The 27,118-nt window shown below is 31.9% G+C and overlaps 1 protein-coding gene across 1 annotated transcript in view; it reads left to right on the top strand.

Annotated features, from left to right (window-relative positions):
• Positions 1–23: 23 nt before the first annotated feature.
• Positions 24–27,118, top strand: part of LOC111612816 (peptidyl-prolyl cis-trans isomerase E-like) — a 27,553-nt gene continuing 458 nt past the window's right edge. The window contains exons 1-7 of the mRNA XM_023354072.1: positions 24–149; positions 5,387–5,485; positions 10,016–10,059; positions 11,851–11,877; positions 23,586–23,667; positions 23,767–23,867; positions 26,928–27,054. Of these exons, the coding sequence (XP_023209840.1) occupies positions 116–149; positions 5,387–5,485; positions 10,016–10,059; positions 11,851–11,877; positions 23,586–23,667; positions 23,767–23,867; positions 26,928–27,054 (514 nt within the window). The 5' untranslated portion in view covers positions 24–115. The remainder of the gene's footprint in view (positions 150–5,386; positions 5,486–10,015; positions 10,060–11,850; positions 11,878–23,585; positions 23,668–23,766; positions 23,868–26,927; positions 27,055–27,118) is intronic.

Raw genomic sequence — 27,118 nt, 5'->3', positions numbered from 1 at the left:
TTACAAATATTTTTAATGTATAAAATTAGGTTTGATAAAGTTATGATGTTATAAGCTATGTATAAAGTTATGATGTTATAAGCTATTTGAAGAGGGGGCGCTCCATGCTGTAAAGATGGCGGTGAACACAAAACGTGTTGTTTACGTTGGTATGTTTTGTTGAAGTTTTATCTTTTTTGTTGTTCCATTTTTAATTTGTAACATTGTTCTGTTATTAGTTTTTGATAAATATTTTGAAAAATAACATTTTTGGTTAACATTAAGGTTAAAATTCTTTTTAATTTGAAGTTATTTGTTAGTAGCATTGTATATTTGGTTAGTATATAATGTATTTATAGGGATGACAGCCTTCAAAACAGAAATGATTCACTTAATGCTATAGGAAATTAATTAAATCAGGAATGCCAATGAAAAATTCAAACAACCATAAATTAAATTATATATAAAAGATTATAATATCATGTCTCAGCCCAAAATACAGTGATCCAAATATTTTGCCAGGAACCATTAAGAAAGAGTGTTCTTTAAATATAATCTTTGTTTATTAACCCGTAATTGTCATAGTTCGGCCTCACAGATTGCTTGGATATCAGTGGATATGGAGATTCAAATTATAATGATCACTTTTTTGAATGATATGAAACATCTTGTACTGATAACTTATAAGTGACATAAAAGTTAATGGTGTATGAATGTTCATGAAGGTCAGCCATCCTCTCAAAACACTAACAGCAAAACAGGGGAACCAGAGGTGGATCCAGGGAATGCAGAGAGTGCATATGCATTCCCTAAAATTCTAAGTAGAAAAGAGTTTTCTGCTGTAGAACCAGAGTCGATGAATCTGCTCACTGACTGCAAGCAGAAAAGTAGTGGAAATGACTGCATTGGCTGTTAGGGGTACTTCAAACGTTTGGGATCTGCTACAATATGAAAACAGTTGAAGGCATATTATTTTTCACTTGTTTAATCTTTTGATTTTTAGTCATTTAGTCATTATCTTTTATTAATTAATGCATTTAGTTATTAGCATTTAATCGTTCAGGCATTTAGTCATTAGTAAACATGCCAACATGTTTTGTTTTCGGTTGCAATCTTCCGAATATCTTAGTGAAAAAGATGATAAAAGGCATTTTTTAAGAGTGCCAGAAAATCATTTGGAATCCTGAAGAAGATTCGTTCCATGTGAAGATAAGAAATTAACTGCAAAGGCTTGTATATTTTGAGAATCAATTGTTAATAAAATCATGCTGTAGTTAATAAAATATTATCAATTAAACATCATCTTACTGAGTTACTGGAAATGATAATCTACACTCGAGAACCTTTATAACATGGTAACAGCAAAATTTTAATGAATACTAACATTTTTGACAGCAACCTCTGTTTTTCTCAGGTTTATAACCAGTGAGATTTAAACATGGAATTTATAACGTGTTTAAAAATTATTTTTTTAAAAACATGAAACAATTTACATGTACATAGACAACCTTTAACTATATATGTTACCATAGTGATAGAAATAACTCCACAACGTAGACAATAATTAATAAGATATAACTAATGACATATAAAGAGGTTGCTAAATTTTAGTGTTGCCTGTTCCTTTTGTAACAGTACCTCCATGCATAGGAAACCTTATTAGCATCCTTGATGTGACTGTCTAAACAACAGAACACAGGATCACAACTTTAACCAATCTCACACAGTAGTGGAATATAACCAGCATCTAAGCTCCATATATAAAGAAATTGCTGCCCGTATGGACACAAAGATTGCCTATAGAAAATCCAACATGGTGTATGGGCTACTGCGCAACGGCAAAGATAGGGCCGATGAAAGTCTGGCTCTGGGTGTCTACATGATTCCCAAAGTGATTTAGTATATATTGGGTCCACGAAGCACTCATTAACGCATTAACTGCCACCTGTAATATGATATTTTGTATATTTAATGGCCACAATGAGAAAATTTTATATTTAATATTTTATTATAATGTAAATAGAAGGGTCATTATATAACAGTCAGTAGAGTGAAGATAAAAAAAATAGATGAACGACGAACCGGAAACTATAAGACCACAGGCTATTTATATTACAACACACTGTAATTGCACATGCTCATCTAATTAAAAGTTTTTACATCTATGTGTTAAAAGTATTTTACAATTTGTTTGGTCTGCACATGTTTTTTTCTGTAAATATATATTATTTTGCACTTATATACTTTGATTTTTGTTCTGTAATATTATTTACTTTATATGTAATAAAAGAGAATGAATAAACTAGTTTTCAATATTTTTTTCCTTTTTTTAACTATTCACTATTAAAAATACACTATCAGATATAAAATAGTCTTTTTATTAAAAAAGACACTACAACCGCTGGTCATCAAACCACTTCATTAGGCCATACAGTGATCAGAGCCAACTTTATAGATGTCTGCAAGAGGCCACCACTAGGATTTAAGACAACATCTTACAAAGCCAGGATAATTTAACCTTGAGTGAAACTACATTCCTCACCCGCTTCTGTACTAACAAGATCAAGTATAGGCATATCTTGCACTCCTTCCACCATTGGACAGGACTTTTTTCAGGCTGCTAACAGAAAGATCGACCAATTTTGTATGGCCAATACAAATGATGAGGATACTGAGAGTCACCGAATGGCCCGTGAAGAGGTCAACAGGGATATCAATACACAAAACACCCCCAATTTTCTTCAACAGGAAATCAGCTGGGCTATTGCCAATCTAAGTAATAAAAAAGCACCCAGCCATGACAACATTACCCTGGAACTTGCGAAACACTTGTGGAATCTAATTCCACTCCAACTGACTAATTGATTATTCATGTTTATGTATGTATTTATCATAAGTTATATCTCAAATTTATGCTATCTGTTTAATCAATCTACTTATAACACTTTGTACTTCATGTATTTGTTTTCGCATTTGTTACCGGTTGTGCTACATGCGGTACCGGTGTTGTACTTCCTTGTACGGCAATAAAATATTGAATTGGATTGTGCCTGCCTACAATTAACTCCACTAGACCCTCTTCTCTTTGGTAATTCATCCCAACACATACCTGTATCTGCACTTGCAATTAGTTATGCAACTTTACCCTGTATATTTGTATATTCACTGTTCTACCACTTCTATTATTCCTTGTACATATTTTAACTATTTTGTGTATCACATAGTTACCTGTATGTGTATCTGGATTTTATTTCCCACTTGTACACTCACTCTGTACTCATCATAAATGCTATTGTATATCCTAACATTTTATTATTATTTGTATCAGTGTAACCATATTTACTGTATTGTACATTACAGTATACAGTCGACCCCCCTATAAGATCATTGATTTTTCCGTTTTATCTGAATTACATGTTGTACGAGTCACTTAGATTTTACAAATATGTGAGCCATTCACAGTCCGGCACACGTATTTGTAAAATCTAAATGACTCGTACAACATGTAATTCAAATAAAACGGAAAAATCAATGATCTTATAGGGGGGTCGACTTGTACTTTATAATTTTATTATTATTACGTATATTTTTGTAACCATTTTTTACTGTATATCAATTGCTCTATGTCATTATCATTTCTAATTCTAATATGTAATTATTTACAATCTTACTGCACATTGTACTTGTATCTGTACTTGTATTCACATCTAGACATCTGAAATTGCCTTTGTATTATACTTCATCATATATCCTATCACATAACTTGTTATTATGTACCAATTTTTTCTCTGTAACCAATTTAACCTTCCTTCGTTTTGCAACTTGTCATTGTTAAATTGTATCCCTGCTATGTAACATTTACTCACGATGTAACTGGGTTATACCATGTACCACCCAGATACATTTTGCTTAGTGTGTTTCAATAAAATATATGTCTATGTCTATGAATGAAACTACATTGGTTATAGCGATGTCGGGCAGTTGGATGGCTCTGTACGGTCCTAATTAGTATGATTGCCAGTGCATTGAATGGCAGTTAATGTGTTAACTCAAAGGATGCCAATAAGGTTTCCTATGCATGGAAGTACTGTTACAAAAGGAACAGGCAACACTAGCATTTAGCAACCTCTTTATATGTCATTAGTTATATCTTATTAATTATTGTCTATGGTGTGGAGTTATTTCTATCACTATGGTAATATATACAGTTAAAGGTTGTCTATGTGCGTGTAAATTGTTCCATGTTTTTAAAAAAAATTTTTAAACGTGTTGTTCTAAATTCCATGTTCAAATCTCAGTGATTATAAACGTGAGATTTGAACATGAAGACTGAGGTTGCGGTCGAAAACGTTATCATTCATTAAAATTTTGCTGTTACTGTGTTATAAAGGCTCTCAAGTGTAGTTAATAAAATCATTCAGTCATGCAATTGATGGCCAATTTGTGCAGATTGCATGCAATAAATGGGCATTGACTGAGGTGATTCTTACTTGTTTGAAAATTGGTCATACTCGGCAATACCTTTTGAAGGGTGAAGACCAGCCAGTATGCCAGTACTGAAACTGTACTTTAAGTCTGAAAGACATACTGTGCAGTTGCAGACATACTGTATTTGAGAGGAGTCATAGGCAGCATTTTGGAAATGAAAGTTTGATGGGAATTTTTGGGCCAGATGCCAAATCTTGATAGGCTACTGGACTCTCTGTAAGTCATTAACATGTATAACAGTCATATAGGCTAAGATTTACCATTTGACATGATAATCTTAGCCTATATGGCTCTTATGCCAAAAAACATGAGCCATCTAACCAACCAACTTAATGAAAATTTTATTCTTAATTAGCACTTACAATTTTTTTAAAAACCCATATCACCTCAAAATTACACTTTTTGCCATTTTATAATAATTAAAAATAAAAAATTTTTAATAATAAAATATGACAGATGGCACCCCCCACACAGTTTTAAATGTTGCTGGGAAAGTTAAACAACTCACTGCTGGGTTTTTTTTTAATTGAATTAATTAAAATTTAGCATTTAAATTGTTTCATAAATAGATTTAATAAGAATAAGTAAATAAATTGAAGATAATTGAATGAAAAATATTTATTTTACTAGAATTGCTAATATTAATCCCATATTGTTTTAATATTTTTTAGGAGGTTTGGCTGAAGAAGTGGATGAGAAGANTACTTTACAGCAGTGGTCCCCAACCCCCGGGCCGCGGACCGGTACCGGTCCATGGATCAAATGGTACCGGGCCGCCCAAGAAACATTAAATTACTGGTATTTCCATTTTATTTACTATGGTATATTTCTCTCGAATAAATTGAAGATAATTGAATGAAAAATATTTATTTTACTAGAATTGCTAATATTAATCCCATATTGTTTTAATATTTTTTAGGAGGTTTGGCTGAAGAAGTGGATGAGAAGATACTACATGCAGCGTTTATTCCTTTTGGTGATATTGTCGACATCCAAATACCTTTAGATTATGAAACACGTATCCTTTAAAAATTATACTAAATTATATATATAGCTTAAACATATTATACAATACAATAATTTTTATCATATAAATATGATAAATTGACACTAAAGTGATATTTAAGATCATCTTAACCATAAAACATTGTCACAAAGTCTGTTTATTGATGGCAAAAACAAATTGTAATGTTCAAGAGAGTTTGATGCCAAATTAGAAAAATTTTATTTACCAAAAGTACATGCCTTCACCTAAAAAGTTCTATGTCTATTTTTGAATTTATTTATTTTCTTGAACATTAAAATTAGTTTTAACATTGATAGCCAGTCTGTGTGAATATGTTTTATTATTTTACAATATAAATATAACAAATACAGAATTAATGTCATAATCATGTTTTCTTTTTTAATTTGACTTTTCTGTTGAGAAACCAAAACTCATATTTCACACTCCGATGATCAATGTAAGATTTGCAAAACTAGCTATCATCATTAAGTAAATAATGTAAGACTTACAAAAATAATTGGAGAGTGAAACATCTCTTATGATTTCCCAATCAAAAACTCATATTAATATTTTAAGTAACAACTTAAGATAACGAGTATCATTTTTATATTCAACTGATAAATTTGCTTGTCAAGAATGACAGACTATATGATGATTAGTAAAGTGAAAGTATTGTTTGTTTGTTTAGTTATGGCAATGCAACACTTGGGCAATATGCCTAGGGCAGCGCTGTCCAACTTATCATAGCCCGCGGGCCATATTTTCTTCACCAAACATTTCGGGGGCCAAGAAGGTTGCTGCTGTATTCAGCCAGGTTAAGTGAAGTTACGCAAACTAAATAGTACCTACTTTAAATTCAAATTAGGTTTAAATTTTCACATAGTAAAATAATTTTAATATTAATAATAATAATAATTTAGTAACATAAATTTATTCATAGTAAAATGTACTCGCGGGCCATAAAAATTATTTGGCGGGCCTCCAGTTGGACAGCCCTGGCCTAGGGGGATGCCTTCTGGAAGGTTTTTTTTAAGTAAAACTGGCTCCTATTTATGCAATACAGATGTGGAGAAAACCCAGAAAACTTTACATGGTCAGCCTGTCTGAGCAAGGCACGAACCCATTACCAAACTCCCAGTGTTCAGGGAAAAAGACCGCTTGGCCACTGGTGAGCCCAAAGTGAAAGTAAATGAAATAAATACTAACTTGTAAGCACCATATTTTATTAAAGAAAAATTTAGTAAACATAAACTTTAAAAATAATATTTCTTCTAGTTGTATTAATATTCATTTTTTTGCACCATTACATGTAATTGTTATTATGAAAAGAAGAAATCTGTAACATTGTTACATAATGTTCCTTTGAGTAAATCTTCCTGCTATTTTGGCAACATAGTGATGTGGTCTTTTATTTTTTCGCAAAGTGTAAAGGCAAACAATAACTACACATAGCAGTCAAATTACCAGTATCATGAAAAATATTGACTGAACTCAATGCACTTTAAGTAATTATCCTAATTAGCTCTGATAATGGTTTTTCTAAAATTCTTTACAGTTCTTTCAGGCTGGCAATGTAATATATAATAATGTTTCCCAAAGTGGTGTAAGAATACCTCAGAGTACATGAAGTGGTGTAGTTTTCAGTTGGTGTGTGGCAATTTTTGGCTATGAATCCATGATACACAGAATTATTATTCAGAAAAATAACTGTGGTGAATTATTTTAAATGTTTAATGTAATATTTTTAAAAATCATTTTATTTATTCTATTATCTGAAGGATGTCATTGAAAATGACCAAAAACAGTAGTAATAAAAACTTTTTGGTGCTTACAAAGGTTATTTTGTGAGTCTATGTATATATTTCCCACAAATTGTGTATTTCATATGAATTTGCTAACTCAAGTTGAGATAAATGCTGTATTTGGGTAGTTTGTAGGAATTTTTTTACAAGGACTTATACCTTATATTTATCGTAATATAACAACAGTTACACAGATGTCAAAACTTTGGAAAACACTAACATAGAAAAATGAAGACAATATGTTTTTGGTCCTCTACAGCAGTGGTCCCCAACCCCCGGGCCGCGGACCGGTACCGGTCCATGGATCAAATGGTACCGGGCCGCCCAAGAAACATTAAATTACTGGTATTTCCATTTTATTTACTATGGTATATTTCTCTCGGGTTTGTGCGACTTTTAATGGACGACGGAACAACGGAATAAACTGGACATAAGAAACACTTCGGGTGTCATTGTCTCCTATTACCCCCAGATGGAACCGTCTTGTTGCAAAGAAACAAGCTCAGGGTTCTCATTGATTTAACGTTTATTTTTTTGTGTAACTATATTTTATTTTGAAGGCATGTTTAAATACAATTAAATTAAAATTATTAAATTAAATCAATCTAAAATATAAACAATCAACGTCCCCCCTCAGTGGGCCGCGGTAAAATATCAAACGTTGACCGGTCCGCGGCGATAAAAAGGTTGGGGACCGCTGCTCTACAGGAGATGATAAATTTTTACTTTTTTGTTTAAAGCAAAAAAGTAAAAATTTACTAAGCTTGTAATTTAAAACAAATAGTTAACAAAAGATTAAATTATGTTTCCACAACAGTATAATCCATTTGAACTAGTAGATACTTGTGATCTCCAGTGTTTTATTCAATTGTTATTGAAACTTTAATGAACATAAAATAATTATAATTTATAAACTAAAACATAACAAATTCAATATTTTTAACATTTTGTAATGAATTACAAAATGTTAAACTGTCATTAAACTAAGTATAACAACATAAACAACCTGATGTATTTGAATTACCAAACAAACTGCCAGATAAAGCTAATAAATTAGAAATAAATATCCCAATTGATAATCTGGCAGTTCATTCAGCAATTCAAATACATGTTTTTGTATATAATAATNTATTAACAATTTTGTGAAGAAAAAGTTTAACTATTTCTGTAATTTAAATGCTGTAGTAGAATCCACTTATTGTAATCATTTAACTCGCCTATACTTATAATAATAATTGATAATATTAAGCGGAATAAGTCAATTAGACTAAATTTAGTGGAAATTCTGGTTTTATTGACTCTGACATTAAAAAGGCAGTTAAGACAATTTAAAATGTGTAACTTGAAGATTTATCAATTATAATTATTATTATTTGTTGTTAGTGGATTGTATCATAATTGGTTTATACTGGTGTCTTAATGCTATACTGGACTAAGATCAGGCGTATTTAGTTCTTATTAATAAATTCTGATAACAATAATTACAATAGGCAGAATATACTATATGGAATTGTTAGTATTTGGAAGTACACATTCAAATATTAATGATTAGGAGTAAACAGAAATAACTTGAATTTGGCTTCTTGATCAGACAAAAATATGAATTTACATTTGTTCTGTAGGCTAGTAAATCAATTTGGACAGAGGATGGCATTTAGGTTGTCATCTCATGATAAATAACCTATATGGTTATATCTAAAATTAATAAATTAATTAAACAATTCAAATCAAAATTAATAAATTAATTAATCTGGAAGCAAAGATTGGACAGAGGTCCAGGTAGCATAATTGGCAATGCATCTGCAAGGTAAGCAGAGTTGTGGGTTAGAGTCTCACTCTTTGTTCTGTTTGATTCTTTTCTAACAGATTATTCAAGTTACAAATGAATTTAATTCTAATTATTAAATTTACCAAGAGATGATGATGTAATCACCTACCTCTAGTCAAATTGACCTGTTTCTAATTTATTAGTCTTATTATAGCCCAATCAATAATTTGTTTGGCAATTCAACAAAGTAAGCACATGATAATACAAATAGTCATGTGACAATATGTAAAAGTTTTTATAAATATAAGCATTACAAGCATATTTGATGTTTTATATTTTTATGAAATGTAACATATGGTGATTAATTTATGAATTACTATCCAATGCAAAAGATTGTAATAATGTGACGAAACATTGTCATGTAACCAATCAAAAATCACTAAAATTGTCAATAATTTTTATTAATTCAAAATTGTGAGAATCCGGGGATTACAGGTGATTGCTCTAAACTCCTTTTCCAGCGTCAGGCTCGTGAAGTCTGCTCACAGCATCACTGGATGGCATTTGTTTGGGTTATCGAATGGCAGAGGGGTTGCGAGTGAGTTGACAGGTGACTGGTCCTCACAATAACTAATATTGACACCAGTTAAACAAAACAAATTTAATGAGTACTTCTTGCCATTCAGCTGTCCCATTATTAACCTGGCTAAACCTATGGTCATAGAAAGCCCTGCTTGTATCTACAGGGTGGAAAAAGTTAAGAAAGAAAAAATTAAAGTATACTAATCCCTTTTTAAGTAATAAATATTTTATTTTTATTTAATAATAAAAATAATGTTATTTTGAAATATAGTTTGATAAGTATGCAAAAGCAGTTCCTAAGATTAAAATATAATCATTACAAATATGGAGAGAGAAAATAAAAAATCTCCAGCTTAGTATGAAATATTTTATTCCTTAACTTAAATTCAGAAAAACATCGTGGTTTTGCATTTATTGAATTTGAAATGGCTGAAGTAAGTATTATATTACTTTCTGTCTATAAATAACAAGACAACTTAATAGCAATAAAATTACTAGTAATGGAACAACATGGCAATGTAATGATATGCTAAAATTGACATGTTGTTTTCTTACATTACATACTCACTCATTTTATAGTGGTAAATTATAAAACAATAATTAGATAAAAATTTTATTAACAATTTTGTGAAGAAAAAGTTTAATTATTTCTGTAATTTAAATGCTGTAGTAGAATCCACTTATTGTAATCATTTAACTCGCCTATACTTATAATAATAATTGATAATATTAAGCGGAATAAGTCAATTAGACTAAATTTAGTGGAAATTCTGGTTTTATTGACTCTGACATTAAAAAGGCAGTTAAGACAATTTAAAATGTGTAACTTGAAGATTTATCAATTATAATTATTATTATTTGTTGTTAGTGGATTGTATCATAATTGGTTTATACTGGTGTCTTAATGCTATACTGGACTAAGATCAGGCGTATTTAGTTCTTATTAATAAATTCTGATAACAATAATTACAATAAGCAGAATATACTATATGGAATTGTTAGTATTTGGAAGTACACATTCAAATATTAATGATTAGGAGTAAACAGAAATAACTTGAATTTGGCTTCTTGATCAGACAAAAATATGAATTTACATTTGTTCTGTAGGCTAGTAAATCAAATTTTTCACTTTATGATATAACAATAATATATGCACACAGTAACAATATATTAAATTTAAATGAGATATTTTAGAGAATAATAGAAAAACAAATGTTTTTTAATTGTTATCTTCGTCTTTATGTTTAAAACCTTGTTAAATTGATATTTAAGTGATAAAAAAATCTGACTTTAAGTTAATGAATTTAAATATCAAAACACTTAATACCTTTCACATTTTTCTATGTTCATAAATTTCCTGTCATCAAGTTGTTTTTCAAGAATCTGTTCACAGAATAATTACAAAATTGTACACAGTTCATGGCACTTTTGACTGTGTCATCAAAGCATCAAAGTGTTTCAATCAGAATGCTGGGAACATACTGCATTAGTAAAAGAATGTCAGTGCAAGGTTGTAATGGCATGGTGTTATGTTTGGCTCCATACCAAACACACCATGCCATGAATTTATCTTAAACATCTGTATTTAATGGAAAGAAGAGAAAATGAATATCACAGACCTATCAAAGAATGAGGATACACAGAAGAGTACTGGCAATTTCAACTTAACAAGACTGCATTATATTGAAAGTCTTACGTACTGTGCTTGGAACCAGTAGACAGTTTTGAATTAACACAGTTCAACTTAGCAAGGTTTTATTATTTGTGAAATTAAGCTTTTAGTAAATCATGTTAATTTCATTAAATGTATTGATCGATCATTTCCTTAAAATTTTTAGATATTAAACCAAAATTTGAAAACATGCATAGATGCAAATTTATCTAAAACATAACAAATTCAATATTTTTAACATTTTGTAATGAATTACAAAATGTTAAACTGTCATTAAACTAAGTATAACAACATAAACAACCTGATGTATTTGAATTACCAAACAAACTGCCAGATANTTTATTTAGGATGATATCAAGATTCTAAAGAATTTATAAATTTTTAAAATTGTTTACATATATATTTCTTGAATTAATTTATTAAACAGTTGAATTATGAGGAAAAAATTTTAATTGTATACACTTGTTTTTTTTATCATCAATATATTGTACTAAGAAAATATATTTTATTGATTAAAATTTCTAATGAATATGTTTTTATTTTCTACTTTTAGGATGCTGCTGCAGCAATTGATAATATGGTATGTAAAATTAAATTTTTAATTATAGGATTTTTTATAGTTTTTGACTTACTCTGATAAAATTTACATGTTAATTATGACATTATTAGAAATTTAAAGAACAAGTAAAACAAGCTTTTTACATATCCAGCACTAAACTTTTACTAAATTAACATTTTCAAGCTAGCTTATACAGTAACTTCATCAGATTTAAACTTAGATATTAAGAATTCCTGTATTCTTTGTTTCTTAATGTTTAATCAAACAATTAACACTCATAAACCTTAAAAGTACTTTCGGTCTTTTTCAGGTGAACCTGAAGAAGACCGAAAGTACGGTCAAAAGCATTTGTTTGCTATTAAATATTTACTACTGGACTTTTAAGGTTTATGGGTGTTAATTTATATGCTTTCCAATATTCACGTAAGAAGATTTTTAAATTTAAGTTTAATTAAACAATTTGAAAATTCTAAAATATTGAGGAGCCTGAATATTTTAATTAAGATTATTTATTTTTTGAGATATTTCACCTCATTATGAATGTTAAATAGCATTGTTAGAATATTTTTGAAAAACTATTCTTTTATTCAAATTTTTCGTTGTTGTGATGTGGCACACTGTCTCAAAAAATGTTTATTCTTGATTAAAATATTCAAACTTCTCGACATTTTAGAATTTCTGTATTAGTTTGATGGTTTTGATGGAATTGTATAGATTTAAACAGGCTTAATGTTTAAGTTTACACCCGATGAAGAGCTATAAACTAACTTCACAAAAATATATAAAACACTATACAATAAAGTCTTCTTATGTCCTTTTCACAGCTCAGTTAATAACAGCCTTATGGTGGAGTTGACCTTTATTTAGATGCTACTTGTCTGCCTCAATGTGCAAAGCATTATATATAGAAATTCCCTCTGGCGATGACACAAATAAAAAATATAATATACATTTGATAAAATTGCCAGGATGATAATTGTAAACAATTATTGTTTTAGCAATTTTATCAATGCTGTAAACTAGTTTAGAAAACATTAATTTATTAAAAGTTTGTACCACATATTTAAAACAGTTGTTTCATTTATTTTTTAAATACAGTTGTATTTAAAAATAAATTTAATTCATTAGAAATTTAATTAACAAAATTATTGTATTGAATTGAAACTCCTGCACAGATAACTGTCTTCAAAATTATTAGTTTTTTGATTGTATGGTCTGCTGAAATTATTAGGACACATTTAAAATTAATAAATTTCTATCTTCTAATTAGCAAGTGGCTGGAAATTATTAATAAGGATTATTGTGAATATCCTAATCATGTTTTTGATTAAAAATAGATTTGATAACTTGTAACACAGTTTGTATCTCTGCTAAAGCATGTTTATTGCTGCTTTTTCCCACTTTGGCTTTTCAACAGGATAAGTAAAGGAATTTAAGTTTACAATTTCTCTTAATTTAATTTTTAATACTTAATTTTGCTTACTCCAGATGATAAAAATTAAGCTGTCATTTGCTTTTTAAAATGTAGATTTGATAGTTTGCATCGTGTTTTAAACTAAAATTTCTAATATCTCTCACCATTTATATATATCATCATTTGAATAAAAATTATGTCATGTTTGTGATATTTATATGAAATATTAATGCAAGTTGATGAATTATCATAAAAATATTGTATCAAGTCTAAGTAACAGTGATAATGATAATAATCATAATAAAAATACAAATGATGATTGTATTTATAATTCTTAATTTGAAAATAATTTAGTATTGCAACATTGCTTTTGAGAATATTGTAACAAGTGCACAAATTTTAGGATCGTATCAATACTATTAAATAAAATATACGGTATATAAAATGTTATACAAAAACAAACATAGATAAGTTAAAAATGATTCAACTGTGATTTCAAATACAGTCAATTCCACTTAATTGGAAGACATTGGGACTGATCCATTTTGACCCAATTAAGCAGCTGCCCCAATTAAACGAACTAATAATAAATTCTAAAATAAAATATATAATACATATGTAAAATTAGAACTGGTGTAGATTGGGCCTAAAATATCCCAGTTCTGACACCAATGTAAGACGGCCGATCCGGGGGAGATGGGGGCTTGAAACCCACTTCACGGCACCTGTGTAAGGTTGCCGTCTCCTAGAAGGGATCTATTAATCCCGCGTCAGAATGGACCTAAGGGAAGGTTGTATGTGGGCGGTGACGGAGGATGCAAATGACGACAAGTGTTTTACACAAGAAAGCCGTTTATTTGTTAACATATATGCTTACATCGGCAATCGATAGTCCTTCACTAGATTCTTCCCTCGAAGATGCGGAGAAGTGAGAACTTTGGCGTCGGTCGTAGCCCCGGGGCGGACGAGATGCTGTTGCTGATCTAGGCGGACGATCGGAAGATAGAAGCCACGGAGTCCACAGTTCTTTTGCGACAACACACCACAATAGAAGTCACTACCTTTCGTGGGGTCGGAGGAGAGCCTTCTTGACCTTGATTTTCCGATTTTTATAGTTTTTCCTCCCACTATTCGGACTTCTGATTGGCCCCTCGTCCCCTTCCTCGCTTCCTGATTGGTCTCTCTTTTGTTTTTGGGGAAAATCGAGACCGACTCGGGTCACGGGAAAGGTCCGATTCCAGGTGTCCGCTCGACGCCTTTCTGTCGATTGTTCTGGGGGATTGTTGACAAAATTGCAAGACTCGCGCTCATAATTTAGCTTCGTTACTCGTGGTTTCTGTCATCTGGGTACTCGAACGATCATATGCAATGATTTATCTCTCTTAAATCTTTCCCTCTTTTCAGAAATTGTTTCCCTAGATTGACTGTTTATGAGCGCTGGGGTCAAAGTTCTACCTGCATATGACCACTTGTCTCTGACTTATAACTTTTCACTCTGACATCGACAGTTCGTTTAACACGTGTTTCAGTCATCCGAGACTCGTCTACATTTTGTGCCGTGTTGTTTAGATTAAGGGATTTTCCTCCCCCTCTCATTTTTAATCTATCGTTATTATTTAAACATAGGAATATCGCGATTTACATGATTCGAACCTCGGTTGAGTCCTCACACATAGATAAATAAATAAGTAGGTAAAAATAATATTTAGGTACCTATTTTAAAGCTTTATTAAACAAAATACAGAAAATATTTGTACTATAAATTTGCCAGACTCACAACGATAGATAACTGATTCGCATCATTCTAGTGTTGCCAAATATAGTATTAGTAGTGACATATATAAGGGTTGACCATTTGATTCATTCCTGATCGAATGATTTTTCCTTTCTCCCTTTTTAGTTAGAACATGTTCTAACTAAAAAGGGAGAAAGGAAAGGGTTTGGCCAAAAGTCACTTTACTGTCTTCCTTTGAGCACAGTTTCCTTTACTTGGAGATGAGCTACTTTGGCATGAGTGTCCATAGAATTTGCCAGCTCAGGATGCTGGTCTCAACAATTGGATGGCTGCTGTTCGAATCTAGGCATAATTATGCACACAATACCTTCCAAGGAAACTCTAGCCGTCTTCCAACTCATTCGAGAGACCTTGAAAAATTGTCCGGGGATCTTTGTCCCACCACTTTTAAAGGGATCATCTGGTCCAATCTGGAGCAGGGTCAGTAGCTTGCATTCTGGTCCATCTCAGATGGGATCCTTGTGTGATACATCCTGCTATGGTGACCTCCTCCAGAAAAACTGAACTGCCTGAGCAAAAGACAAAATTGCTTTGTCTCTGCCAATCATTAGGCCTACACAACATTAGTGTATGTAGTGTCTACTATTTTCAGAAGATCCCTAAAATATATCAAAACTTGCTAAATTTCTTTTCTGCAACTGTCTCAATTAAGTGATTAAATTGTGTATTAATTTATTAGTTTGGTTTCCATTCTTTCAGATTTGGCCCAATAAAGCAGCTGCCCCTATTAACCGGTGGCCCAATTAAACGGAATCAACTGTAAATGAACCTTGACTCTATATTATTGAATGATATGATTATTAATTATTTTAATGGGACACCAAGGTATCAGAGGCAGTTAAGACGTCAATCTGAAAGATCTGGGATTGAATCCAGGTGAGCAATTGCAATTTTCCCAGATATGTTAGATCTTGTTTATCATCACCTGACTGACCCATTGTGAGTTTGGCTGAATCCACAGTGGGCATCCTCTTAGGGTCCAGAGGGTGTAAACAGTTAAAAATGAAAAAAAGTTTTAAATGTGAATAAGGGAACTTACAACTTACACCTATTGAGTTTGTAATCATGTAAACCATATTAGAGCAAAATCATGTTGTATGAGGTATCCCTCATACAACACAATTTTGCTGTAATATGGTTTGAAAATTTGGAAAATCCTCTGTACAAAATTTCACAACTTTTAAGTGCAAACTCTGTTGTTTGATATTATTTTATTCAAGTAATCATATGTATTCTCTCAAATTTCCCCATGGATTTCAAAATATTGAAATTTTTAATTTCTTTTGTTCCTTTTTGTCAAGTTTACCTTAATGAAAACTGATAATGCAATTTTTTTATTTCTTGTCCTAACTTTCCTATCGACCAGGTATTGTTGTTGCTTTCATACTTTGTCATCAGGATATATATTAAAAAATATTTAAGTTGTTGATGTAAAAGAGATGAAAACATTGGTTCCAAACTGCTTTTGGACCTTTCAAAAATCATTATCAAAGAATAATTTCATTAAAACATATGTTGGTATGATACTTGAAATTTGGCATTTTAATGAATTCTTTGTTGTAAAAGAATGATTGAGAGATAGAGTTGACTGAAGAGAACAGATGATGAAAGGTGTACAAAAAGTTGGAAGAGACTGAAACAGGATGAAAGAATCTCAGATTTGAAATGATGAGAATGATTAGAAACAGTGGAGATTAATTCATCTGAAACAACAAAGAGCTGAGAAGATGATTGTGTACATAGTTTATACAGGGTGTCTGAAAAATTGATGTGCAGTGAGAAATTTGTAATGACAATAGAGTTATATGTACAGTATTGCATACAAGATTTTAAGTTGTGCAGTAGGTCCCACATTTCCATTTTGTGATAGATGATGTTGCTGCTTGCTCACAGATGTTCTTATTTTTGGACTACAGTTTTGGAAAACTTCTTTATCAATTACATAATCTGTCATGGAATCTCAGGATCTCACTTCCTCAATCTTGGGACCTCTGGGAGCATTTCCAGCATTTACTGTAGGAGAAACTGCAATATTGTAAAACTTCACTTTTATTAAAACTTAAGCCTTTTTCACTGCACAGTAACTTTTTGGACACTGTGTGTGTCCTGATGATAAAAGTTTTATGGGATGAAAATTAAGTGATTTAAAATAGATTTAAATTACAGAAACTTTCAGACAAATACATTTAATTATATTCAAAATATTAAAAGGTAAACATAAATTTTTATTGTTTTGGTATTTTGAAAAACAGATTTAAAAAATACAAAATTTTGTAACTGAAAAGTATTAACAAATAAATGTTCTGTGGTATATTGTGCTGTAAAGTTTAGTGTACAAAAGTATTAAGCCATTAAAATATACTGTAAATCAGATTAAATAATAAAGTCAGATAGTAAAATGTAATGTTTTGAAGTACATAAGATCAGAGTTTTTAGAAATACAACATTCTAACAAAATAATTCATGTAACAGAATAATTTTAAAAATTATTCTTATATATAAAAATATTCTAAAAAGAATCGATGGAGTCAGATAATCTATTTTTTTATTATTATTACCGTACTGTACTAATCTTTAGTACACGGAAAACTACTAGTTTTCCATTCGTTTCTGANTCGATAAACAGTTGATCGTCAAGCTTTTCAATAGGATTGGATCGATCACAAACTAATCGTCGTGGAATTCGAAAGTAATTTTGTATTATTTCGTTTTCATACGCATACTCTGCAAAGTAAGACAAATCTTCCGCCATGTTTGCCGAGATTAGTACACTAATCGCCTGAATTTGGTGGATTAGTTACTAATGCCAGATTACGTCTAATCTTAGAATGGTGGAACGCAAAATCAGTAATCCTGTATTAGTGATAGTTGTTAATCCTGCGATTTGTCTAATCGTCTGTTGGTGAAATAGGGGGTTAATCTCTGCGCAACTTTGTCAAGAGAGATACAAGGGATATTTACACAATGCTAAAACTTATAGGGACGAAAATTTTTAAAAATATTTTCATCGAAAAGCACGGATATTATGTTCAAACTGTTTTTTTAAGGTTAAGGGAATCATCTAATTATCAGTATTTTCGACTTTAAAAAACCGATGGTTGATTCCTTTACTCTATTTCTATGGTAGACAGGAAAAAGGTTCTTCTTATTCCTATAAAAAAAAAATACGACGCTAAAAGTAACGAGCCGAAGACTTTTGAGGTGTAAATTTGTATTCTTTGCTTCCCTTAATCGGAAAATTAACGATTGAGCATATCCACACGTGACCCGAAACCTACCTTTTCAACAGTGGCGTGCCGTCATTAGAAGCGTTGGAAGCGCCGCTTCCCTCGTATTCTCTAAAAAATAAATAAATACTGTATTAATTTTAATTATTTATCATAATAATAGATAATTACAGTGGTGCCTCGTATAATGTACGCCTCGAATAACGGACGTTGAGAACAACGGACTTTCTGTTTGGCCGTTACGTGACTCGAACAATGGACTTTCCGTTTGGCAGTTACGTGACTCGAGCAACGGACTGGCTGCGAGCAACAGACTTGCCGTTTGGCAGTTACGTTATGCGAACAATGGACTTTCTGCAAAGAAGTGCGAATGATGTTTCCACTGTTTTGCTGTTGCCAATGACAATATGCCATTTTTATAATATATTAGTATTATTAGAATATATTATTAGTATATCTGAAGTACACAGCTCCCGTTGGGATTCGGCTTGCTCCCTTGTTTATTATGTACATCACCTCAGTGCAGGGTATTTACATTTATTCAAGTGTTGTGCAAATCATGGCTTCCAAAAAAACAGAAAGGTGATTTCAATTGAAACAAAGCAAGAAGTCATCAGAAGGAGTGAAAGTTGACAAAAACTTCCTTGTCAAATGGGGAGAGGTTAAGGAGTTTACCAACACTCATTATCCAAACAGAGCTGAGGCCAACAGGATCAATGATCTCTACAATGACACTCTTGCCCGTNTGTTTATTATGTACATCACCTCAGTGCAGGGTATTTACATTTATTCAAGTGTTGTGCAAATCATGGCTTCCAAAAAAACAGAAAGGTGATTTCAATTGAAACAAAGCAAGAAGTCATCAAAAGGAGTGAAAGTTGACAAAAAGTTCCTTGTCAAATGGGGAGAGGTTAAGGAGTTTACCAACACTCATTATCCAAACAGAGCTGAGGCCAACAGGATCAATGATCTCTACAATGACACTCTTGCCCATCATTTTCGACAGGTGTTGAAGAAGAGAGAGAAACAGACCACTTTAGACATGTTTTTCAAGAAGCCAGCTGCCAAAACACAAAGAATGGAAGAAGAGGAATTGACCATGCAAGCCCCAGTAGCTTCTCCTGAATCTGACTCTGATTAAAAAACAATAAAAAGAGACCTGCTGCAATGTGTAAAAAGTCTGTATCTGTATGAATGTGTGAATAAGGTGTTCCTCCACCTCCTCACAACATCTGACTACCCGACATAATTGGTGACTGCTCCATTTTCATTATTTTTTATGGTACAGTACGGTTATTTTATGCTGCGGAACAAATTAAATATATATATATATTTTTCCTTCTCTCTCTCTCTCTCTCTCTCTGCCATATGGCACTAAGAGGGCCTTTTAATCATATACATTATTGGTTCAGCCAGACCCACAAGGGGAACAGTCAGGTGGTGAGAAATGGGGTTTGACAAAACTGGGACAGTCAGCCCCTGAAAAACTTCTGTGGTTTTTTGATCACCCTGATTCAATCTTGAGTTCCCAGAGTAGTAGGTTGGTGCTTTAGTGCCTTAGTTGTCCAGTTAAATATTAAGGAGAGATGTTTATTTCTTTGTTTACAGAAGATCTTTTAAGTGTTTTTCTAAGAAATATTTAAAATTTATTATTCATAGAGAAACACTTAAAAGATCTTATTTCTTAGAAATATATATACTGTATTAATTTTAATTATTTATCATAATAATAGATAATTACAGTGGTGCCTCGTATAATGTACGCCTCGAATAACGGACGTTGAGAACAACGGACTTTCTGTTTGGCCGTTACGTGACTCGAACAATGGACTTTCCGTTTGGCAGTTACGTGACTCGAGCAACGGACTGGCTGCGAGCAACAGACTTGCCGTTTGGCAGTTACGTTATGCGAACAATGGACTTTCTGCAAAGAAGTGCGAATGATGTTTCCACTGTTTTGCTGTTGCCAATGACAATATGCCATTTTTATAATATATTAGTATTATTAGAATATATTATTAGTATATCTGAAGTACACAGCTCCCGTTGGGATTCGGCTTGCTCCCTTGTTTATTATGTACATCACCTCAGTGCAGGGTATTTACATTTATTCAAGTGTTGTGCAAATCATGGCTTCCAAAAAAACAGAAAGGTGATTTCAATTGAAACAAAGCAAGAAGTCATCAGAAGGAGTGAAAGTTGACAAAAACTTCCTTGTCAAATGGGGAGAGGTTAAGGAGTTTACCAACACTCATTATCCAAACAGAGCTGAGGCCAACAGGATCAATGATCTCTACAATGACACTCTTGCCCATCATTTTCGACAGGTGTTGAAGAAGAGAGAGAAACAGACCACTTTAGACATGTTTTTCAAGAAGCCAGCTGCCAAAACACAAAGAATGGAAGAAGAGGAATTGACCATGCAAGCCCCAGTAGCTTCTCCTGAATCTGACTCTGATTAAAAAACAATAAAAAGAGACCTGCTGCAATGTGTAAAAAGTCTGTATCTGTATGAATGTGTGAATAAGGTGTTCCTCCACCTCCTCACAACATCTGACTACCCGACATAATTGGTGACTGCTCCATTTTCATTATTTTTTATGGTACAGTACGGTTATTTTATGCTGCGGAACAAATTAAATATATATATATAATTCATAATATAATATATAATTATATATATATGTTTTAACATGTATTTCTATGGGAAAATGCTGACTTTTCACTTAACGGACATTCATTTGGAACAGATTAAGTGTGTTATACGAGGGACCACTGTATATACCATATTTCCTCTAACATTGATTTTTTAATCTATTTTCACTTGTTCAAAGTAGAGGTGTACATCTTATAATCAATAATGTGTAATATTACTAGTTCAAAACAATTTACATACATCTTCAAATGGTCAATTATGATCAATAACACAATTTTGGCTGTACTGCTCACTGGAATGTAGACTAAAGATAGTTAATTATGTTACCATGTTGTATTAAATTTAACAATTGGAGAAATAAATAAANATAATGTACGCCTCGAATAACGGACGTTGAGAACAACGGACTTTCTGTTTGGCCGTTACGTGACTCGAACAATGGACTTTCCGTTTGGCAGTTACGTGACTCGAGCAACGGACTGGCTGCGAGCAACAGACTTGCCGTTTGGCAGTTACGTTATGCGAACAATGGACTTTCTGCAAAGAAGTGCGAATGATGTTTCCACTGTTTTGCTGTTGCCAATGACAATATGCCATTTTTATAATATATTAGTATTATTAGAATATATTATTAGTATATCTGAAGTACACAGCTCCCGTTGGGATTCGGCTTGCTCCCTTGTTTATTATGTACATCACCTCAGTGCAGGGTATTTACATTTATTCAAGTGTTGTGCAAATCATGGCTTCCAAAAAAACAGAAAGGTGATTTCAATTGAAACAAAGCAAGAAGTCATCAGAAGGAGTGAAAGTTGACAAAAACTTCCTTGTCAAATGGGGAGAGGTTAAGGAGTTTACCAACACTCATTATCCAAACAGAGCTGAGGCCAACAGGATCAATGATCTCTACAATGACACTCTTGCCCATCATTTTCGACAGGTGTTGAAGAAGAGAGAGAAACAGACCACTTTAGACATGTTTTTCAAGAAGCCAGCTGCCAAAACACAAAGAATGGAAGAAGAGGAATTGACCATGCAAGCCCCAGTAGCTTCTCCTGAATCTGACTCTGATTAAAAAACAATAAAAAGAGACCTGCTGCAATGTGTAAAAAGTCTGTATCTGTATGAATGTGTGAATAAGGTGTTCCTCCACCTCCTCACAACATCTGACTACCCGACATAATTGGTGACTGCTCCATTTTCATTATTTTTTATGGTACAGTACGGTTATTTTATGCTGCGGAACAAATTAAATATATATATATAATTCATAATATAATATATAATTATATATATATGTTTTAACATGTATTTCTATGGGAAAATGCTGACTTTTCACTTAACGGACATTCATTTGGAACAGATTAAGTGTGTTATACGAGGGACCACTGTATATACCATATTTCCTCTAACATTGATTTTTTAATCTATTTTCACTTGTTCAAAGTAGAGGTGTACATCTTATAATCAATAATGTGTAATATTACTAGTTCAAAACAATTTACATACATCTTCAAATGGTCAATTATGATCAATAACACAATTTTGGCTGTACTGCTCACTGGAATGTAGACTAAAGATAGTTAATTATGTTACCATGTTGTATTAAATTTAACAATTGGAGAAATAAATAAATAAATAATTTGATTAACTTTTAACATCAGCTTTAGAAGTTGTGGGTTCAAAACCTGCTCAGAATCAATATTTTCATCCTGAATAGTCTAAACTAATTCAGAACAGTAGAGTCCTGCAAATTCGATTTAATGTGGACTGACGATGTGACGAGTTATTGAAAATGATGAGTCTTATGGCTTATTGATGATGATAGCCTAAACAGTGGAATTTTTGTAGGGATATTATATGTGCAAATTCATATATATATATATATATATATTAACTACATACCAATAGTGAATATTTCTATTTGTAGTTAAATTTTAATTTTTAAAAATATTGGCTATTTGGTGGTTAATTTCAAGTTAGTAACATTTGCATTGTGGCATTTTGCAGTGTCACCTTGGAAAAAGGGTTATATTCTTTGTTAACATGGGGACTGATGCTATTATTGAATGTTGCCAGTGAAGAACAATAACTTATTTGATCCTAGTATTAAGTTATAGTGGTAAAAATTTGATTACTTTTGTTTTATTTGAAAGACACAACAACTTTTACAGAATATCTAGTTATCGAGAGTAGCTTTTTCAGAACTCTACTGTAATTTCTCTAGTTTTTAAATTTAATAAAAGACAGTGCAACTACCTACCTTTAGTCCAAATTACATAATATCTATTTAATCAGCCACTTCTCAACAGTTAGGATCAGATCATATGAGCATTCATTTTAAACTTATTTTAAATATTTAACACAGTTTCAAGATGACATTATGATTCAGAATTAAAACAAAAGAACATTTCCTGTTTTTTGGCATTTATATTTCTAACATTTTCAGTTAAAAAATTATATAAAACTGATTATTTTTAAAATTTTTCTTTCCATCAAAAAATCTTACACCATAAATTTAAAATCAAATTTTGTCTTGACTTGAAGAAATACAGTAATATTCGTATTTTTTTAATCTTCATATAATTAAATATAAAGTCAAGATATTGATGAAAATTATTTTATTTGTAAATTTAGAATGACTCAGAATTATTTGGTAGGACAATCAGAGTTAATATTGCTAAACCCATGAAAATTAAAGAAGGTTCTGTTAAACCAGGTAAATAACAGATTTATATTTCAGTAAAAATATATTTCTTTTATTTCTGTTTATTCTCGGATACTTAATTTTATTATTATTTTTTTTAAATGTTAACAGTATGGGCTGATGATAGTTGGTTAAAGGAATATGCTGGCAAAACACTTAATGAAAGTGAAGAAACAGAAGATAATAATAAAAGACCTGCTGAAGAATCACTGGTATTTTATTTTTATTTTCTATACTTTTATTATTAATTATCAGTAAATATTATACATTAAACTCATTTGCTTAATTAATTTATTAATTTTTATAAACTCAAATATTATCAGAATGCATATTAGTTCATATCCACGAAAATTTCTGAGATTGACACAGATTCAAATTTGTGACCCCAGAGTAAATATAAAAATTTGCTTGTTTACCATCCAAACCCTAGATATCTATCTGGAAAAGTTAAGAAGGCAGTACTAGTGGCTTAGCCTTTGAAGAGAAGTAAGAAAGGGAAGAGTGGGGATATAGGAAAGTGCAAAGTGAGATCACATGAGAACCAGTGTCAAGCCCCATTTGTTGAATCCATAGAAATAAAATATACAAAGAGTGGGTCGAAGCCTGGTTATTACAGTGAATATGCTCTGTGCTTAATAAAATACAACGTGTAATTCGGAAAATACATTAAAAGAACAGAGTATATTCTTTTGCGCGATACAAAACTTGATCCCAACGATTAGTTGTCACGGAATAGAATGAGAAGAGTACACAAAAGCAGAATCGGCCAACAATCACAGTAGGTTTCTCTTCCTTGGGAGCCTAGTCTAGTGACCTAACGGCTAATTTGCTACAGACCCTAGGAGGGCTCCCCTTTATAAGACCAGAGGTCAATGCCTTGGTTACGCAAGAATAGAAGGCACCAAGATCCTAGTTTGGGTCTTGGGTGGAAGAACAAATTAGACAAACATATTGCATAATGTGGACACATCCTGGTGCCACCAGACAGAACATGGGGCATTACAATGAACAGTCCACAATACAAGAGAGGCACATGGCTAAATCTACCCCAAGGGACCTAGCTAGTGCAGACCATGTGTCACTTCATAGCTACAAGGCTTGCAACACCAGTGGGTGGAATAGCATCCTTAAACAAAGGTGCAGAGTACACCAGTTTTGTGTGTAGATTAGTTGTGGGCCCCCATAAGGGCAAGCAGTCCTTGGCTTGGAGCTGGACTAGTAGTAATGTCTGGGACTGTAATCCCTGTTCCATTTATGAAATCTTTAAAAGCCGAGAAAGTTTTGGTGTTGAGTAGGAAGTCCTGGCACCTACAGGGCCAGTGGTGCCCCTCTGCATACATCTTGTGTGCTAGGAGCCAAACTCTAGATAGAAATTAATCTAAATATTTATTGACTTTACAATAAAGCCATACTGTGAGGATCCACAGTGAAGAGTCAGGGTTGATTAACTTTTAATTAACACCTGTTGTGAAATTGGAACTGTGAGGCCCACTCACTTTGTCAGTGGATGGCTATTAATTTTTATAGAACAGGAAGATTGTTGGGGTTTCCTATTGTCTGGGATTCCTGACACCAGTTAGGATAAAAGATTACTCGTGTCTTAACTTGTGAGATTTATCTTTAGATATATGTTTGAGTGAGAAGTTAGCTAATGTGAGTGGGAAGGGTCATGATTCTGTTGACAGGGTGACCAACGTTAAATAAATCGAGATCGAAGCCAGGTTAAACAAATATACAAAGATTTAATGATTAAAATAAGTTGAAGATTAAATACAAAGAATAATAAATATATATATATATATTTATATATATATATATATAAGCTAACTGATTTCACCTCTATTTGACCATTAAGACAGAGAGTTACAATAAGTTGTGCATAATACCTCTTATGTTGATTTTTTGTATTTGATTATGTTGTATTTCAATGTATTTGGGAACCTTGGAAGAATTGGCAATTCTTATCAAATACGCATAAGGTGAAATCTTGGGAGAACAGAGAGAAGGTTTTGTGACAGGAAATGAGAGACAAAGAGACCAGGAGAAGACATGAACCTTGAAAAACGGGATGTTTACCCTTTTATTCCTGAATCTCTCCATTCGGAGTCAATATGTCACACCATGTGATGGGATATGAGGGGTGAATGTACTAGCAGATGTATCATAAACACGTGAAATAATTGATCTCACTCCAGGAAGTTGACAAACATGAAAGGAAGTTCTATTTCCCTCTTTCTACTAATTTCAAAAGTAACAGCTTATTTTATGGTTCATTTTCCTAATTAAATAATTTCATAAATCGTTAAATAATTTAAGTAAATTCTAAATAAATCTCCCTTGAAATGTGGGTGAAATAGGTCAGCTGGTCTCCAGACTCTCACAATAGTAATTATTGATTGATTACTAAACCAGCCATTGATAATTGTCATCTACATGCTTTTCAACAATCAAAACCACAAACACACACACTTAATCAATATATCAATCAACTGTAATCACCTGGAAACATATGGTACACATACAATGAACTAGTGCTGTAGTGAATGCTAAAGGTTTGAGTAAATGAGTAAATTCATATATGCTTATTATACTCAAAAGAAACTTGGCACTATATTTAAGAAATGATTAACTCAGAAAACCATAATTGAACATGTTCAACATGCTGATGATGACTGTAATTGAGTCAAAAACATTTCAGTATAAAAATGTATTTAGTTTCCTCAATTTAATAGTTATCTAGTTATTCTTTTCATATAAAACTTATCATCAAACTCATTTCTCAGAAGGGATGGGCAGCTGACAAAAAAAAAATTACACACAAACACTCATCCATTTACAAGATTTCTCCAGACACTTCTATCTCTGCATACTCTTTTTCTTCTGCCATCTTCATCTATTTCTTTGCACACTTTCTCACATATTTTATGCTCTTGATCTTTTCTTTCTGACCTTGCCATAGGAGGCTTGTGTCTCCTATGACCCAACAAGTTATGTCAGCAGTGGTATTATTGCCAGTGGGATTACTCATGCTAGACAGGTTAGAAGAGAGGAACCAGACAAAGCAGAAATTTCCTGGTGTTTCAAGTTGAGGATTTCAGTCGTGGGGATTAACACTTCATCTTGTAAAAACATTCATTTGTTAAAAAAAGCCTTAAGAGATTGAGTAAATCATTCATTATATTGAGCGTTCACAAAGAATAGTAGTGTCCAATTTAATAAAAATAATTATTTTTTTATTGAAAATATTGTATTAATAATTTATTATATTTTAGGAAGATGAACCTGAAAAGAAGAAGATGAAAGCAAATCCAATGGTTTATTTTGATATTAAAATAGATGGAAGAGATGTTGGAAGGATACGAATCTTGTTACGTAAAGATGTTGTACCACTTACTGCAGGTTAATATAAATTCATTTTAAATTTATACTTTGTTAAAATAAATATTAAAAAATTATAATATAA

The sequence above is a fragment of the Centruroides sculpturatus genome, unplaced genomic scaffold (genome assembly GCF_000671375.1).
Source record: "Centruroides sculpturatus isolate CEXI.00-Female unplaced genomic scaffold, Cexi_2.0 scaffold1744, whole genome shotgun sequence".
NCBI classification, from domain to species: domain Eukaryota; kingdom Metazoa; phylum Arthropoda; class Arachnida; order Scorpiones; family Buthidae; genus Centruroides; species Centruroides sculpturatus.
Note: the sequence above shows the minus strand (reverse complement) of the source record. Positions and strands in the feature narration are given on the sequence as shown.